The sequence below is a fragment of the Lagenorhynchus albirostris genome, chromosome 21 (assembly GCF_949774975.1).
Source record: "Lagenorhynchus albirostris chromosome 21, mLagAlb1.1, whole genome shotgun sequence".
Taxonomy (NCBI): Eukaryota; Metazoa; Chordata; class Mammalia; order Artiodactyla; family Delphinidae; genus Lagenorhynchus; species Lagenorhynchus albirostris.
In genome coordinates this window covers 4822635-4840244 of record NC_083115.1, presented here as the reverse complement: position 1 = coordinate 4840244, position 17610 = coordinate 4822635, and the positions used below count along the sequence as shown (strand labels likewise).

The window sequence follows — 17610 nt, the reverse complement described above, 5'->3', positions numbered from 1 at the left end:
TTGTACATATGTCTTATCTCCTGTTTTGGTTGATAACATTCAATTTTTTTCAATATGATTATCATAAGGCTTTATAACAAGAAGATAGAGACATTAATGAATAAGTACATCATCAAACTATAAATAGAATTAGAGCAATTTTAAAATAAATATTGATGAACACAACAACCTTATATATAATGCTTTAATTTTTATGTTTTAATTTCTATTAGCTTATGCAAGCAGGTGCTGTATGTAGGCCCATTGCGCATCCTGAATGTGATGTTCCTGAGGTTTGTAATGGAAGCTCAGGAAGCTGTCCGGCTGATATAACTATACACAATGGACACAAATGTAAAGGAGGAAAAGCTTTTTGTTTTGATGGAGGCTGCCAAGATCTTGATGCACGTTGTGAGAGCATATATGGAAAAGGTATTGTATTGTAACATCTATATAGTTGGTGCTCAGTATTTTTATTAACATTACCAAGACAATGGACAATTATATATATTTAAATTCTTTATTCTGTTTAACTCTCTATTTTTAGTTTTTTGAGCTTATTAAGGTATAAATGAGAAAAATATGTTTAAGGTGTACAACGTAATGTTTTGATATACATATACGTTGTGAAGTAATTGCCACAGTCATCTACTTAACATACTCATTGCATATGTATACCCAGGAATAGGCTTACTGGATCATAAGGTAGTGCATTTAAATTTTTGAGAAGGCTGTCTACTGTTTTCTATAATGGCTGTACCAATTTTCATTCCCACCAACAGTATATAAAAGTTTCCTTTTCTCCACATCCTTGTTAATACTTATTATCTTTTTCTTTTTGATAACAGCTATCCTAAAAGCTGTGAGTTGTGGTTTTGATTTTCATTTCCCTGATGATTAGTGATGTTGAGCTCCTTTTCACGTATCTGATGGTCATTTGTATGTCTTTTATTTCAAGAAATGTCCATTTAGGTCCTGTGCTATTTTTATTTTTATTTATTTATTTATTTATTTATTTATTTATTTATTTATTTATTTATTTGCGGTACGCAGGCCTCTCACCGCTGTGGCCTCTCCCGTTGCGGAGCACAGGCTCCGGACGCGCAGGCTCAGCGGCCATGGCTCACAGGCCTAGCCGCTCCGCGGCACGTGGGATCTTCCCGGACCGGGGCACGAACCTGTGTCCCGTGCATCGGCAGGCGGACTCTCAACCACTGCACCACCAGGGAAGCCCCTCCTGTGCTATATTTAGATCTCATTATTTGTCTTTTTTATTGAGCTGTATGAGTAACATATATTTTGGAGATTAATCCCTTATCAGATATATGGTTTACTAATATTTTCTCCCATTCTGTAGGTTTCATTTTTGCTTTGTTGATTGTTTCCTTTGCTGAGAAGTTTTTTAGTTTTATGCGTCCCACTTATCTATTTTTGTCCAGTTTAGTTTCCAAGAGCTTTCTCCCTATGTTTTCTTCTAGTAGATTTGTAGTTTCAGGTAAGTTTAAGTCTCCTCAACCACCTGCTTTATTGAGATACAATTGGCATATAACATTGTGTAAGTTTTAGTTGTACAGCGTATTGATTTGGTACTTTTATATATTTCAGGATCATTACCTCCATAGTGTTAGCTAAACATCCGTTATGTCACATAATTACCATTTCTTTTTCATGGTGAGAACATTTAAGATCTACTGTCTTAGCAACTTGGCTAATTCTTGTCAAATATTAGTTTGAGAACCCCTCTATTGAATAATCTGAGAGTCTTAATGCATTTCTATGGCTTTATGGGAAGTTTACTATAACTAGTTGCTGGAGGAAGAAAAAATTAAGGCCTGGTACAGATGAGTCTGCTCAGTATTTGACACCATTTGGAAGTGGATTCCCTCCGCATAATTATAACCTCTCTCAGAGGTGTTTTTGAAAAATGATGTAGGAAAATTCTCTTATTGTGTAGAATCCTAGCAGTGTATGTGGTTTCCTACTTTGTCCGAAAGAGAGAAATTCAGAGGCAGTATTGATATTTGACAGTGACTAATCATGTGCAATTAATTAGGACTTGGAAAAAATAATATTAAAAAATTAATAACAAGAAGTTCTAGAGAAGGTGTATGTGGTTGTGCCTGTCAGGTAAAGCAGGGAATGTGAAGATTTTGTGTTGCATGTAAAGTTCAACACAGGGCATGCCACATAGAGGAGGCTATGTATAATCAGATAAATAACATTATCTGTCCTGTGAATGCTAGCATTTTTTCCCAGGTACCCTAGTACTTTCATAGCGAATCCACATACAAAGAGTTTATGGCTGCAGGGATGGAGACCATGTGTGGGTTCAAAAATAGAATTTCCCTCAGCAAGATGATCTGATTACTTTTGTTGCTTGGTTAACAACTATGGGCTAAGTCAACAGCAATGGGCCAAAATTCAGATTCTGATATAGCACAATGCTGTGACAGACTGGCCAGCCACTGTGCCAACTTGATGACGTTAGATCTCTCCCAACATATAAAGGGCGGCAGTTTCCTCTCATTGGAATAGAGACATAACGTGGATATGGATTTACCTTTCAGATATCATATTTCTACTAGCAGCATTAACCACGAACTTTTAAAAATTGGGATATAATTATGTAAAGTGAACTTCATAGATCTGAAGTGTATATTTTGATGTAATCCTCACTTCAATTAAAGAGTAGAAAATTTTCATCAGCTCAGTAAGTTCTTTTCTATCTCTTTTCAGTCAGTTCCTTTAAGGCAATAATGGTTATCTTTCCTATTATCATATGTTAATTTTACCTGTTCTTGAACTTCATATAAATGAAGTATTTCATCATATGAGTATTCTACAGATAGTTTTTACATTCTCATATTTATGGACACTTGGATTGTTTCTAGGTTTCTTTTCTATTATGAATAGAGGTGTTATGAGGCTTCATATATAAGTCTTTTTGTAAATATATGTTTCTGTTTCTCCTGAGTAAAGATTTTGGAGTGGAACTGCTGTCTTAAGAGTAGCTGTATGCTTAATTTTATGAGAAACCTGCTCACTGTTTTCTAAAGACATTATACTACTTCTTATCTCTACCAGCAACATGAGAACTTCAGTTGCTCCATGTTCTTGGTGACATTTGATGTTGTGAGTCTTTTTAATTTTAGTAAAATGTAAATGTAAATGTAAATGTAAAATGGTAGCTGATTCTGGCTTTAATTTGCATTTCTATCATGATTGATATCAAAGATGTTGAGCACATTATTTGCTGCTTATTGACTACATATATGATATATGGAATATATATATTTTCCGTTTGTAGTGTTCGTTCACATCTTTGCCCATTTTTAATTGGGTTTTTGCCTTTTTATTATTTATATGTGTAATTTATACGTTCTATATTCAAATGCATTTTAAGATATAAGTATTGTATTTTTTCCCAATATGCAGTTTCCCATGTACATTTTTAATGGTGATTTTTGATAAGAAAACTTTAATTTTGAGGAAGTTTAGTTCATCAAATTTTTTCTATAGTTTTTCTAAGAAGTATTTGCCTACTCCAAAGTAATCCACATATTTTCCTGTTTTTCTCTGAGGTTTTGATTTAACTTTTATTTTTATTTATTTAAACTTTTCAAAAATTTTTATTGGAGTGTAGTTGATTTACAGCATTCTGTTAGTTTCATGTGTACTGTAGAGTGAATCTGTTATACGTATATGTATATCTACTCTTTTTTAGATTCTTTTCCCATATGTGCTATTACAGAGTATGGAGTAGAGTTCCTTGTGCTATTCAGTAGGTCCTTATTAGTTATCTACTTTATATATAGTAGTGTGTATATGTCTGTTCCAATCTTCCAGTTTATCCCTCCCCTGCCCCTTACCCCCTGGAAACCATAAGTTTATTTTCTACATCTGTAACTCTATTTCTGTTTTGTAGATAAATTCATTTGTAACCTCTTCCATATATAAGTGATATCATATGACATTTGTCTTTCTGTGTCTGACCCACTTCACTCAGTATGACAATCTCTAGGTCCATCTTTGTTGCTGGAAATGACATTATTTTGTTCTTTTTTATGGCTGAGTAATATTCCATTGTATATATGTGCCACATCTTCTTTATCCATTCCTCTGTTGATGGACATTTAGGTTGCTTCCATGTCCTGGCTATTGGCTATTGTGAATAGTATGCTGCAGTGAACATTGGGGTGCATGTATCTTTTTGAATTATGGTTTTCTCCAGATATATGCCCAGGACTGGTATTGCTGGATCATATGGTAGCTCTATTTTCAGTTTTTTAAGGAACCTCCATACTGTTCTCCGTAGTGGCTGTACCAGTTTTCATTCCCACCAACAGTGTAGGAGGGTTCCCTTTTCTCCAGACCCTCTCCAGCACTTATTGTTTGTAGATTTTTGATGATGGCCATTTTGACCTGTGTGTGGTGATACCTCATTGTAGTTTTGATTTGTATATCTATAATAATTACTGATATTGAGCATCTTTTCATGTGCTTTTTAACCATCTGTATGTCTTCTTTGGAGAAATGTCTATTTAGATCTTCCACCCATTTTTTGATTGGTTTTTTTTTTTTCCTGATATTGAGCTGCCTGAGCTGTTTGTATATTTTAGAGATTAATCCCTTGTTGGTGGCTTCATTTGCAAATATTTTCTCCCATTCTGAGGGTTGTCTTTTACTTTTGTTTACCATTTCCTTTGCTGTGCAAAAGCTTTTAAGTTTAATTAGGTCCCATTTGTTTATTTTTGTTTTTATTTCCATTACTCTAGGAGGTGGATTGAAAAAGATCTTTCTGCGATTTATGTCAGAGAGTGTTCTCCCTATGTTTTTCTCAAAAGTTTTATAGTATCCGGCCTTACGTTTAGGTCTTTAATACATTTTGAGTTTATTTTTGTGTATGGTGTTTGGGTGTGTTCTAATTTCATTCTTTTACATGTAGCTGTCCAGCTTTCTCAGCACCACTTATTGAAGAGACTGTCTTTTCTCCACTGTATATTCTTGCCTCGTTTGTTGTAGATTAGGTGAACATAAGTGTGTGGATTTATTTCTGGACTTTCTATCCTGTTCTATTGATCTATATATCTGTTCTTGTACCAGTACCACACTGTTTTGATGACTGTAGCTTTGTAGTATAGTCTGAAGTCAGGGAGCCTGATTCCTCCAGCTTTGTTTTTCTTTCTCAAGATTGCTTTGGCCATTCAGGGTCTTTCCTGTTTCCATACAAATTGTAAAATGTTTTGTTCTAATTCTGTGAAAAATGCCATCGGCAATTTGATAGGGATTGCACTGAACCTGTAGCTTGCTTTGGGTAGTATAGTCATTTTCACAATATTGATTCTTCCAATCCAAGAACATGGTATATCTCTCCATCTGTTTGTGTCGTATTCCATTTCTTTCATCAGTATCTTATAGTTTTTGGAGTACAGGTCTCTTGCCTCCTTAGGTAGGTTTATACCTAGGCAATTTGTTCTTTTTGATGCAATAGTAAATGGGATTGTTTCCTTGATTTCTCTTTCTGATCTTTCGTTGTTAGTGTATAGGTGTGCAACAGATTTCTTTATATTAATTTTGTATCCTGCAACTTTACCTAATTCATTGATGAGCTCTAGTAATTTTCTGGTAACATCTTTAGGGTTTTCTATGTATACTATCATGTCATCTGCAAACAGTGAGAGTTTTACTTCTTTTCCAAGTTGTGTTCCTTTTATTTCTTTTTCTTCTCTGATTGCTGTGGCTAGGACTTCCAAAACTATGTGGAATAAAAGTGGCGAGAGTGGACATCCTTGACTTGTTCCTGATCTTAGAGGAAATGCTTTCTGCTTTTCACCATGGAGGATGATGTTTGCTGTGGGTTTGTCATATATGGTCTTTATTATGTTGAGGTAGGTCCTCTCTCTCCCCATATTCTGGAGTATTTTTTTTTTATCATAAATCACTGTTGAATTTTGTCAAAAGTTCTTTCTGCATCTATTGAGATGATCATATGGTTTTTATTCTTCAATTTGTTGATGTGGTGTATCACATTGATTGATTTGCGGATATTGAAAAATCCTTTCATCCTTAGGGTAAATTCCACTTGATCATGGTGTATGATCCTTTTAATGTGTTGTTGGATTCTGTTTGCTAGTATTTTGTTGAGGATTTTTGTGTCTATGTTCATCAGTGATATGGGTCTGTAATTTTCTTTTTTTGTGATATCTTTGTCTGGTTTTGGTATCAGGATGATAGTGGCCTCGTACAATGAGCTTGGCAGTGTTCCTTCCTATGCAATTTTTTGGAAGAGTTTCAGAAGGGTAGGTGTTAACTCTTCTCTAAATGTTTGATAGAATTTGCCTGTGAAGTCATCTGGTCCTTGCCTTTTTTTTGTCGGAAGATTTTTTTTTTTCCAACAAAAGGTTTCACATATTTATTACTGAGCTACACAGTGAGCAGTGATGAGGAAAGATCAAGAAAAGAGGAGAGAGCCATTCCATTTTTCCCATCAAACACAGGCAGCTGTTCCAGACACTAGTGATGTTCTGATACGTTAAGATGCAATTGACCTTGATCACATAAATGTGTGACACTTCACGTGCGGTTCCTTATAGACCCAGCTTAGTTCTTCTCCAGTGTCTTCTCTTGGAGTTGTATCTGATTTTATTACCAGTTTTTATTCGAATTCATTGGGGAATGGGATGATTCTGCTTTCATTTTTGGCCAGGAATCGCTTGATCCTGAAAGTCTTGTGAGAAGACATGGCGAGGAGCAAATTCAGCCACGCATAGGATGGCAGACAAGAGAAAAGAGGAGGAAGTGAGTGGAAGGACATATTTAGAAGGCCTGTTGGAAGATTTTTAATCACAGTTTCAATTTCAGTACTTGTGGTTAGTCTGTTCATATTTTTTATTTCTTCCTGGTTCAATCTTGGAAGGTTGTATCTTTCTAAGAATTTGTCCATTTCTTCTAGGTTGTCCATTTTATTGGGCTATGGTTAGTTGCTTGTAGTAGCCTCTTATGATCCTTTGTATTCTGTGGTGTACGACTTCTCCTTTTTAATTTTATTGACTTGAGTCCTCTCCCCTTTTTCTTTATGAGTCTGGCTAAAGGCTTATCAATTTTGCTTATCTTTTCAAAGAACCAGCTTTCAGTTTCATTGGTCTTTGCTATTGTTTTTTTTTGTCTCTATTTCATTTATTTCTGCTCTGATATTTATGATTTCTTTCCTTCTACTAACTTTGGGTTTTGTTTCTTCTTCTTTATCTAGTTGCTTTAGGTATAAGGTTAGGTTGTTTATTTGAGATTTTTCTTATTTCTTGAGGTGAGATTGTATTGCTGTAAACTTCCTTCTTAGAAGTGCTTTTGCTGCCTTCCATAGGTTTTGGATGGTCGTGTTTTTGTTGTCTCTAGGTATTTTTAGATTTCCTCTTTGATTTCTTCAGTGGTCCATCGATTGCTTAGTAACATTGTTTAGCCTCCATGTGTTTGTGGTTTTTATAATTTCTTTTCCTGTATTTAATCTCTAATCTCATAGCATTGTGGTCAGGAAGCATACTTGATATTATTTCAATTTTCTTAAATTTACCAAGGCTTGATTTGTGACTCAAGATCTGATTATCCTGGAGAATGTTCCATGTGCACTTGAGAAGAAAGTGTATACTGCTGCTTTCAGATGGAATGTCCTGTAAATATCAGTTAATCTCTCTGAACTAATGTTTCATTTAACGCTTGTGTTTTCTTATTAATATTCTGTCTGGATGATCTGTCCTTCGGTGTAAGTGCGATGTTAAAGTCCCCCATAATTATTGTGTTACTGTCGATTTTCCCTTTTATGGCTTAACATTTGCGTTATATATTGAGGTGCATGTTAGGTGCATCTGTATTTACAACTGTTACATCTTCTTCAATTGATACCTTGATCATTATGTAGTGTCCTTCCTTGTCTCTTGTAACAGTCTTTATTTTAAAGTCTATTTTGTCTGATATGAGTACTGCTACTCCAGCTTTCTTTTTATTTCCATTTGCCCCTCACTTTCAGTCTGTGTGTCCCTAGGTCTGAAATGGCTCTCTGGTAGACAGCATATATATGGGTCTTGTTTTTGTATTTATTCAGCCAGTCTGTGTCTTTTGGTTGTAGCGTTTAATTCATTTACATTTAAGGTAATTATCAATATGTATCTTTTTATTGCTATTTTCTTAATTGTTTTGTGTTTGTTTTTGTCGGTCTCTTTTCTTCCCTTCCTCTTTTGTTCTCTTTTCTTGTGTTCCCACTTAGAGAAGTTCCTTTAGCATTTGTTGTAAAGCTGGTTTGATGGTGCTGAATTCTCTTAGCTTTTGCTTGTCTGCAAAGCTTTTGATTTCTCCATCAAATCTAATGAGAGCCTTGCTACATAGAGTATTCTTGGTTGTAAGGTTTTTCCCTTTCATCACTTTAAAGATATCATGCCACTCCCTTTTGGCCTGCAGGTTATCAGCTGAAAAATCAGCTGATAACCTTATGGGGATTCCCTTGTGTGCTATCTGTTGCTTTTCCCTTGCTGCTTTTAATATTTTTTTCTTTGTATTTAATTTTTGTTAGTTTGATTAATATGTGTCTTGATGTGTTTCTCCTTGGGTTTATCCTGTGTGGGACTCTGCACTTCCTGGACTTGGGTGACTATTTCCTTTCCCACGTTAGGGAAGTTTTCAACTGTAATCTCTTCAAATATTTTGTCAGTCCCTTTCTCTTTCTCCTCTTCTTCGGGGACCCCTATAATTTGAATGTTCTTGCAATTAATGTTGTCCCAGAGGTCTCTGAGACTGTCCTTCTTTTAATTGTTTTTTCTTTATTCTGTTCTGCAGCAGTGATTTCCACCATTCTGTCTTCAGCTCACTTATCTGTACTTCTGCCTCAGTAATTTTGCTATTGATTCCTTCTAGTGTATTTTTCATTTCAGTTATTGTATTGTTCACCACTGTTTGTTTGTTCTTTAGTTCTTCTAGGTCCTTGTTAAGCATTTCTTGTATCTTCTTGACCCGTGCCTCCATTCTTTTTCCGAGATCTTGGATCATCTTTACTATCATTATTCTGAATTCTTTTTCTGCTAGATTGCCTATTTCCTCTTCATTTAGGAGAGGCTTTTACCTTACTTCTTCATCTGCAACATATTTCTCTGTCATCTCATTTTATCTAACTTACTGTGTTCGAAGTCTCCTTTCTACAGGCTGCAGGATCGTAGCTCCTCTTGCTTCTGGTGTCTGCCCCCTGGTGGTGGAGGTTGGTCCAGGGGCTTGTGTAGGCTTCCTGATGGGAGGGGCTGGTGCCTGTTCTCTGGTGGGTGGAGCTGGGTCTTGTCCCTCTGGTGGGCAGGTCCTTGTCCAGGGGTGTGTTTTGGGGTGTCCAGGAGCTTAGTATGACTTTAGACAGCCTGTCTGCTGATGGGGGGGCTGTATTCCTGTCTTGCTGGTTGTTTGGCCTGAGTAGTTCTAGCACTGGAGCTTGCAGGTTGTTGGGTGGGGCTGGGTCTTGGTGCCAAGATGGGGATCTCCACGAGAGGTCATGCCAATTAATATTCCTGGGCGGTCCTGCAGCCATAAGTCAGTGCTTCCCCCCTGGGGGCTTGGGTTTGACCCCTGTTTGGAGAACTAAAGTCCTGAAAGCTGTGCTGTGCAACCAAATAAACAAAATAAAACAGAGAAACTAAAACCAAGAAAAACCATAAAAACAATCCAAAAAAAATCCCCAATGAAAACAAAAAAAAACCAATTAAACAACCAAACAAAAAACCAAAACAAACAATAAATAATAAAAATAATAAACTAAGAAAACAAACAACAACAAAAAAACAAAACCCCCCAAAACAAAAAATACCCCAGAAAATTTTTAAAAAAAGAAATAAAACAACAACAACAAAATTCTCTGGGGCCTCTGATACCAGTGTCCTTGCCCACATGGTGAGCTACAGCCAACCTCCACCTCCCCAGGAGACACTCCAAGACCTCTAGGTAGGTCTTTGGACCCGCTGTGGGCACTGTGGAGGCAGCTCAGACTTTGACCTGGCCCAGCTCCTGCATGTACGTGCCCACAAAGTCCACAGCTGCTAAAGCTGGATCCGTCTCAGCCGTGGGAGCGCTCATTGTCCCTTCAGATGTTCTATAGGTGCTGGGTTTACCAAGCTGATCGTGGTGGTTAATCCGTGGCTTGTGCAGCTGCAAGGAGAGATTTCAGTTCTTCTTAGTTGCACAGCCCCTGGGGCTCAGCTTTGGTTTCGGCCCCACCTCTGCATGTGGGCTACCTCAGGCATCTGCTCACTGCCCAGGCGAGTGGGAGCGAAGGCAGCAACTGGGGGCATGCTGGCCTGTTTCGGCGGGAGGGGGTGGGGCAGCGACTGACTGTGGCATGCGTGCTCACTCAGGTGGGAGGGGGATAAGGTGGAAACAACTGGGGCACGCATGCTCACTCTGGTTGGAGCCCCTCCTAGTGCCTGTGGTGGCATGGGCTGGCGTGTGGGGAGAGAGGCTGTGATGGCAGACCCGCCCTTCATGCATCACTCAACAGTGGCTCCTCACTTCTGTGGTGGTCCAGGCTTCTTCCAAGAGCATTCCCAGTTGCAGAGCTCCTCACTTCTGTCCCCTCGGGCTGTCTCCGAGCAGCCAACAGCCCTCCTCTCCCTGGGTCTGCTCTCCAAACCCCATGTTCTGGCACTGGCAGACACCCGTTTCACCCTGGGGCTTGCAGGCTGTGGCATGGACCATCTGTGTAAATCTCGCTCTGTCTTGCCTGCCACAGACTGGTTGCTGCACTTTCCTCTGATAGCCCTCGCAGCTCCCCTTCTATCTCAGCTAATTGCCCTGCCAGTGAGGGGGCTTCTCCAGTTGCGGGAACCTCTCCTCTCCTTCAACTCCTCCCAGGAGAGCAGGTCCCATCCCGTTTCCTCTTTTCTTTTTCTTCCTTCTCTCTCTTTCATCCTACCTGGTTATGCGGGGATCTTTTCTTGTCCTTTTAGGCGTCTGAGGTCCTCTGCTAGTGTTCAGCAGGTGCTTTGTGTGAATTGTTCCATTTGTAGATGTATTCTTGATATATTTGTGAGGAGAGCTGAGCTCCAGTTCCTCCTATTCCACCATCTTCACCTTGAACCTAACTTTTCTTTTAAATCATTATTTCTTGGAAAGATTATTATTTTTTCATTCCATTGATTTGCTATCTCTGTTTAAAATGAGTTGATAATATAATATAGTTCCATTTCTAGATTTCTTCTACATCAATCTGTTTATCCTTATGCTATTAATTACTGTAGTTTATAGTAAACCTTTATATATTAGGTAATATAAGTCATTCAACTTCATTTATTCTTTTTCAATACTGCTTTGGATTTTCTGAGTCCTTTTCATCTCCATATAAATTTTAACATCAGCTTGCCAATTTCTAAAAAAAAATTGCCTCCTAGAATTTTGATTGAGGTTGTGTCAGATTTATAGATGAATTCTGGATTATTAATATCTTAACAATATTGTGTTTTGCAACCCATGATGCTTTAAGTAGCATTTTGTAGTTTAATGAACATATTTCTAATATCTTTATTTTATATTAATCCTAACTACATTTTAGGTTTTGGTACTATTGTAAAAAGTGTTGTTTTTATGAAGATTGGTTTTCCAATTGTTTGTTGCTAATATGTAGAAATACAATCGATTTTTGTATCTTGACCCCTTATCTGTGATCTGATCTAGTAAGTCAAAATGATGCCTACTAAATATAGAGAAATCTTATTCTAACTGGTCATCACAGAATAGAGAATTATACCATGATGTAGATGAACAATTGTTAAATGGAAAAAATATTATATAATAAGAATTCAGAGTACTTGCTCAGAATGAATCATCATAAGAAAAAAAATTTACATTTTGTATATTGCCTGGTAACTAATCAAACATCTAGCGCTTTCCGAGTTATTTCTTCCTATACAAATGCTGACAAAGATGATATGAAATTTACTGCTAGAAGCAAACTGACTGTATACTTTTTTGTCTAAAAAGCTATATTTCGCAGAGATCACTGGAATTTGATAATGACCCACAATACCTACCACACTGGCTCTACTAGTATTTTTTGTTGACTTTCTTGGATTTTCTACACACACACACACAATCATGTCTTCTGAGAATAAAGAATGTTTTACTTTTTATTTTCCAGTTTGTATGTTATTTACTTCTTTTTATTTCCTTACTGCACTGTATAGGGTCAACATTGAATGAAAGTAGTAAGAAATTAGTAAAACATTGTTGTGATTTAGCGATGTTCTCTTAGATGGAGAACGCTTAATATTACACTTAGTTAGATAAGTATAGTATTAGCTGTATGATAGTACCTGTAGGCTTTTCCTGCTGTCTCAGGCATGGGCCCACGTGGAGCATCCGTGGAGGCAAGGCCTGGAAAGCATGTGCTTGCTGAGCAACAGTGGATCCAGGGTCTAAGGCTCTGGGCAGCACACAGGACTGGTGACTGGGTGCCCATGGAGCAGCTCTGGCTCTGGGGTCTGGGGCATATGCAGCGTTTGGGGTGGAGGGGCAGCCCTGGTCTTTGGCCAGAACACTAGCAGCTCTTTCTGGGTGGGGTGCAGCAGCATCTTCTTATTTGGGTGGAGATGGCTCTTGATAGCCTCATGGAGAAAGCTGCCAGTGTCCTCTGTGGAGCGGGCTGCTGGGGTCCTCCTGTGGTGAGCCCTGTGGGGTCCTCGACTGTGAAAGCTGTGGGGTGTCCATGGCTGTTGTGGAGGCCCTCCTGGCAAACTCTGCCGTGTCCTCTGGAGAGCAGGCCACTGGGGACGGTGGTGGCATCCACTGCATGACAGATGCTGATAGTCCCCACCCTTCTGTGTTCCTGCCGCTCTCCAAGTATGTCCCCTAAGTCATCTACCCAGTGGTCCTTTCTGTCCAGTTAGTCTCCTTTTTTGCTCCGCTGTGTTGCTATAGGTTCTTCTTTTTTTTTTTTTTGCGGTACGCAGGCCTCTCACTGTTGTGGCCTCTCCCGTTGCGGAGCACAGGCTCCAGATGCGCAGGCTCAGCGGCCATGGCTCATGGGACCAGCCGCCCCGCGGCATGTGGGATCTTCCCGGACCGGGGCACGAACCCGTGTCCCCTGCATTGGCAGGCGGACTCAACCACTGCGCCACCAGGGAAGCCCACTATAGGTTCTTAATCGTACCCTTGAGCCCCTCCCAGGGCTATTTTCGTTTGTAGAGAGCTAACTGTTGTTTTTGTGTGTTGCGGGGGAGGGAACGAAGGCTGGAGAGATCTCTTACTCTGCCATCTTGCTGATCTCTTCCTCAATGAGAGTTTTTTAAATGTCAGAGAAGTAGATGTGTGTCCTAGTCTAGTTCTTGATAAAATGTCCAGGATAATTTTACCAAGAGAGATCAAGGCCTCAAAAATTCTTTACCAATAAATTACCAATAAATTATTTTCTTTACCAATAAATTACCAGTTAATTACCAATAAATTATTACCAATAAATTATTTTCTGAAAGTTAGTATCCCCAGGGAGTCAATTCATTTAATTAATATTTGGCCCCAAACACCTAGACTTAAAGTCTGTCGCACATTTCTAATTCTGGTATAGAGGATGGCCCACTGTCTTTGGCCCCTAGAAAATTTTTTATAGGTAGTGCATTTATTGGTATGACAGATATAAGGGAGATAGGGAGATAGGAACTGTGGCTCTCTGAATATAGTGCTTGTACCTTTATCTGAGGAAAAAATAAAGTGTCTTAGAACTCAGAAGAAGTAGTGCTATGATAGAACCTCACAAAAGTGAGACCAAGATAAATAGGAAGTTTCAGGAATTATGTAATGGAAACTACAAGTATTCAAAGTGGTCATTCAACTGAGCTTAATTTGTTTGATCTCATGAATGGTAATAATTGCTTCTAAAGTGTCTAGGATTGCCTATGTTAACAGCTGATCCCACTGGACTCAGTACTGCAAACTCTTCAATGACTGCAGTGCAGATATTGGGTAGAGCTGACCACCTGTGCTCCCACTGGTCCTCTGAACACTGTGGATCAGTTTGGAGCTCAGTCTGGATCAATCTGGTCTCCCTGTTACTAGTGAACCGTGGCATCTGGTGTAATACATTTTATATGGGACACCCATTCCTAAAGCATTTGGTTTACTATAATGGCAATCCTCGTTATTAGTTAGAGAATAAACTTATTATACAGATACCTAAAAATACAATGGTTCAGAAGAGATAGACTTTATTTTCTCTCTCATATAGTATTCCAGAGATAGGCAATTCATCAAAGATGGTTCAGCAGCTTTGCTCTGTGACATTTTTCAGGAATCTGTCGCCTTTCTTTTTGCTCCATCATCCCTTGTGTCTCTGGTAGAAGGTAGTTTTCCAGCACAAAACGTTTATACTAGCCCATGGAATGGAGAAAAGAAGAAATGGAAGTGTAACCAGCTTGCACTTAATGCCATTAACTGGATGTTTTGCATATAATTTCTACTCATAATCCACTGATCAGAACCTAGTCACGTACCATATCTAGTTGCAAGGGAGTCTGAAAAATGTTTTCTCTAGCTTGGTGTCTATGTGCCCTGCTAATAACAAGAAAGTTCTATTACTGAATGGAAGAAAGAAGGAATGGATATTGGGGGACAATTGCCCCCCAATTGCCCACAGTTAGCCAAAGTTGAGGTTATGGGAACAGTTTATGCTTTCTAGTAGTCATGTTTTTCTGGAGTACCAAAGTTTATATAGAGAAGGCAGAGGTTAGTATAGATCAGAGTATCATAAACTGTTTTATTGATGGTAAGAGGCAAGATTTCACAGTAGGCTTCTAGATTCATCTTTTTCTGCAGAGGCCTCGGGTAGGATTTTCCTCTTAATACCACTTTCTAAGAACTGCTTAATATCCACATGGTTACTGTGGGAAATATGTTCTTAATATAGTTTGGTCTTATACCCCTGTTTATACTTGGTTGGACAGTAGCGGGTACCTAACCAGACCCGGTCTAACTGCAGTACTCTTCAACCTTGCTACATTTGGTGGGTTTTGAGCTGAATGTCTAAGTCATGCTAAGGGAGTTGGGGAGGTTCTGAGTTTCTTTTCTGGGACTTTTAGACAGTTAAACAAGAGAGTTTTCCCTCTAAGGACTCAAAATTATCATAAATAAAGCTCCAGAGTTTTGGACAGCTATGTTTTTGACCATGTGGAAAAGGATGGGCCTCAGTGAGACAGAAGAATGAAGCTGGAGTGTAAACATAAATGAAAACAAGAGATAGAGAGATAATCTTTACTTACATTTCTTCCTTGAGTGCCAATATAATAAATATTTCATTTAATCTGTCTCTTGTTATTCTCATAATTAGTGATGAATTTCCTGGACTTCTTTGAAAATAGTTATTTCTCCATTATTTCAGCTGGTGTTACAGTAATAATCTATAGTTTATTGGAGATGGAAAAGAATTATATAGCTCAAGTGGCTTCAGATTGTATAAGTAAGTTTATGCTTATTTATCTTAAATATCTCTTAGGACTGTTTTAGGAGCCATGAGGAAAAAATTTCAACTCTTACTTCGTATCATGAATTTGTGGAAATTTTAAATTGGTTCTATCTACAAGTTATTTGAAAAATGTAGAATCGATATTGCCTCTTTCAATAAAAAATATCTAGAAGGCCACAGAACAGAAACTAATGAAATTAGTGAGGTGACATTGGAAACATAATTTGGGAGAGATCACTAAGGAGTTTGTTTCAAATGTTAATCTTTAAAAATCTCTATTGCTTCAAATAGAATAGGTATAATTCCTATTGGAGGTTTTGATTTTGGATGTCAAACTCCATAAGAAAGACAGATCATGGAATATGTTCCCCAAGGTGTTGATTTTTTTCATTCATTCAATAAATATTTATTTATCACCTTAATTGGGTGAGGCATTCTTCTAGGACTGGAAACCCAGGGATGGGAAAGACAAAAAAAAAAGATTCCTATTCTTATGGAGGTTATATTCCAGTGAAGGGTTCAGGCATAAACAATAAAAAATTAGTAAATAAGTAAATAAATATAATCATTTCCATTAGTGGTGAATGGTATGATAACAACAGCAAAAAAATCCCCCAAACAAAGCAACAGCAAACAGAGTGATAGGAGAAAGACTGATGATGAAGGTGAGGCTGTTCAGACAGGGTGTTCAGAGATGGTTTCTGTGTGGAAGTGAAATTTGAGTAGAAACTTTAATATTAAGAAGAAGTCAGCCAGAAGATGATCTTAGGAAAGAGCATTTTGGGCAGAGAAATGCAGCAAATGTTATGGTTCTGAGTTAGGAATGAATTTGGTGAGTTCAAGGATGAAAAGGGCAGTGTGGCTGAAAGGTAGTGAACCAGGCTGAGTAAGGACCATGGCAAGAAAATTGGATTTTATTCTTAATGTAATGGGAAACCACTAGAGATATTTAAGTAAGAGGCTGATGTATTTTTATTTTTTAAAAAGATCACTCTGACTTACGATATGGAGAATGTACTATGGAGAGTGGAAGTGGGGAGTCGTTTAGAAGCTATGGTAGCATATTAGAAGAGAACTGATGATAGCACAGGCTAGAGTGGTGACTGCGCAGCAGATGAGAAGTGGTCATGCTCAGGCTGTATTTAGGGGCAGTGTCCATAATACATGGATTAGATGGTGGAGGCAGGTAGTGAGGGGGGGAAAAAGAAATCAAGAATTCTTCCTAAGTTTTCGCCTGAACATTGGTTGACTAATGGTCCTATAAAGAAGCCTAGGGTGTAAAACAATTTGGTTTTAGGATATGTTAAGTTGCAAATGCCTGTTAGTCATGAGATGAGGTGAGAAAGATGTCAGGTTATAAAAGATAAAACTTTAGCTAACGTTTCAATGGCTCCCTTTATTACAGTTGAGATGGGGTGGCCTTCTAGTCCATCTAACTGGAAACGTAAACTAGTCGTCTCTAATAGTTGTCAAGGGAGTAAAACCTCAGACTCCCTACTCTGCAGTGCTATTTATGAGTCTTGCCTAAACTACTTGCAGTAGTTTTCCAGCACCCACATTTACTGACCTAGTACCAGCCATGCACATCTGTCTATGAAAGTCCATCTACTATTTTGTGGTACCTCATAGCATTTGATAATAGGTTAGAGGGAATCTAAATACACTATTTGGACTATAGAAGAGAAAATTCTCTTACTTTGTAGACTTCATCAGTATACTGGGTTTAAGGAAATATTTGACATGTGATTTCACATTTTCAAAGTGTTGCCCTTTTGGTGTTTCCATATCACCTTGGAAAACCCAGACTGAGCTGAAAGAAAGTCCCTAACACTAATGAGAGAAGGTATTCAAGGGAGAAATTAAATACAGGGCTCATTGGTACCTTTAGAAGCACTATTTGAATGAGTAAAAATTGGCCTGGATGAAGAGCATTCCTAACCTGGTATTCTCAGATTCACAACTGAGCTAATAAACATTGTGAATACTCAGAAATACCATTACCTGTCCTCACGGTACATATACAAGCACCTTTGATGGACCAATGTTTAAAAATGGTGGAAAGAGATAGAATTAGGAGAAGGTAAAAAATTAAAGGGAATAGTGGGGAAAATGTAAATCATAGAAGGAGCTGGTAAATAGGAGAAACCTTCTTAATCTCAAAA

General features: G+C 38.1%; 1 protein-coding gene and 1 pseudogene across 1 annotated transcript in view; one reads left to right on the top strand and one right to left on the bottom strand.

The window, feature by feature from the left end:
• ADAM32 (ADAM metallopeptidase domain 32) overlaps positions 1 to 17610 on the top strand; it is a 146992-nt gene that overhangs the window by 90357 nt on the left and 39025 nt on the right. Inside the window, exon 15 of the mRNA XM_060136298.1 lies at positions 213 to 411. Within this exon, the coding sequence (XP_059992281.1) occupies positions 213 to 411 (199 nt within the window). The remainder of the gene's footprint in view (positions 1 to 212; positions 412 to 17610) is intronic.
• LOC132512727 (large ribosomal subunit protein eL39-like) lies at positions 6567 to 6721 on the bottom strand (annotated as a pseudogene).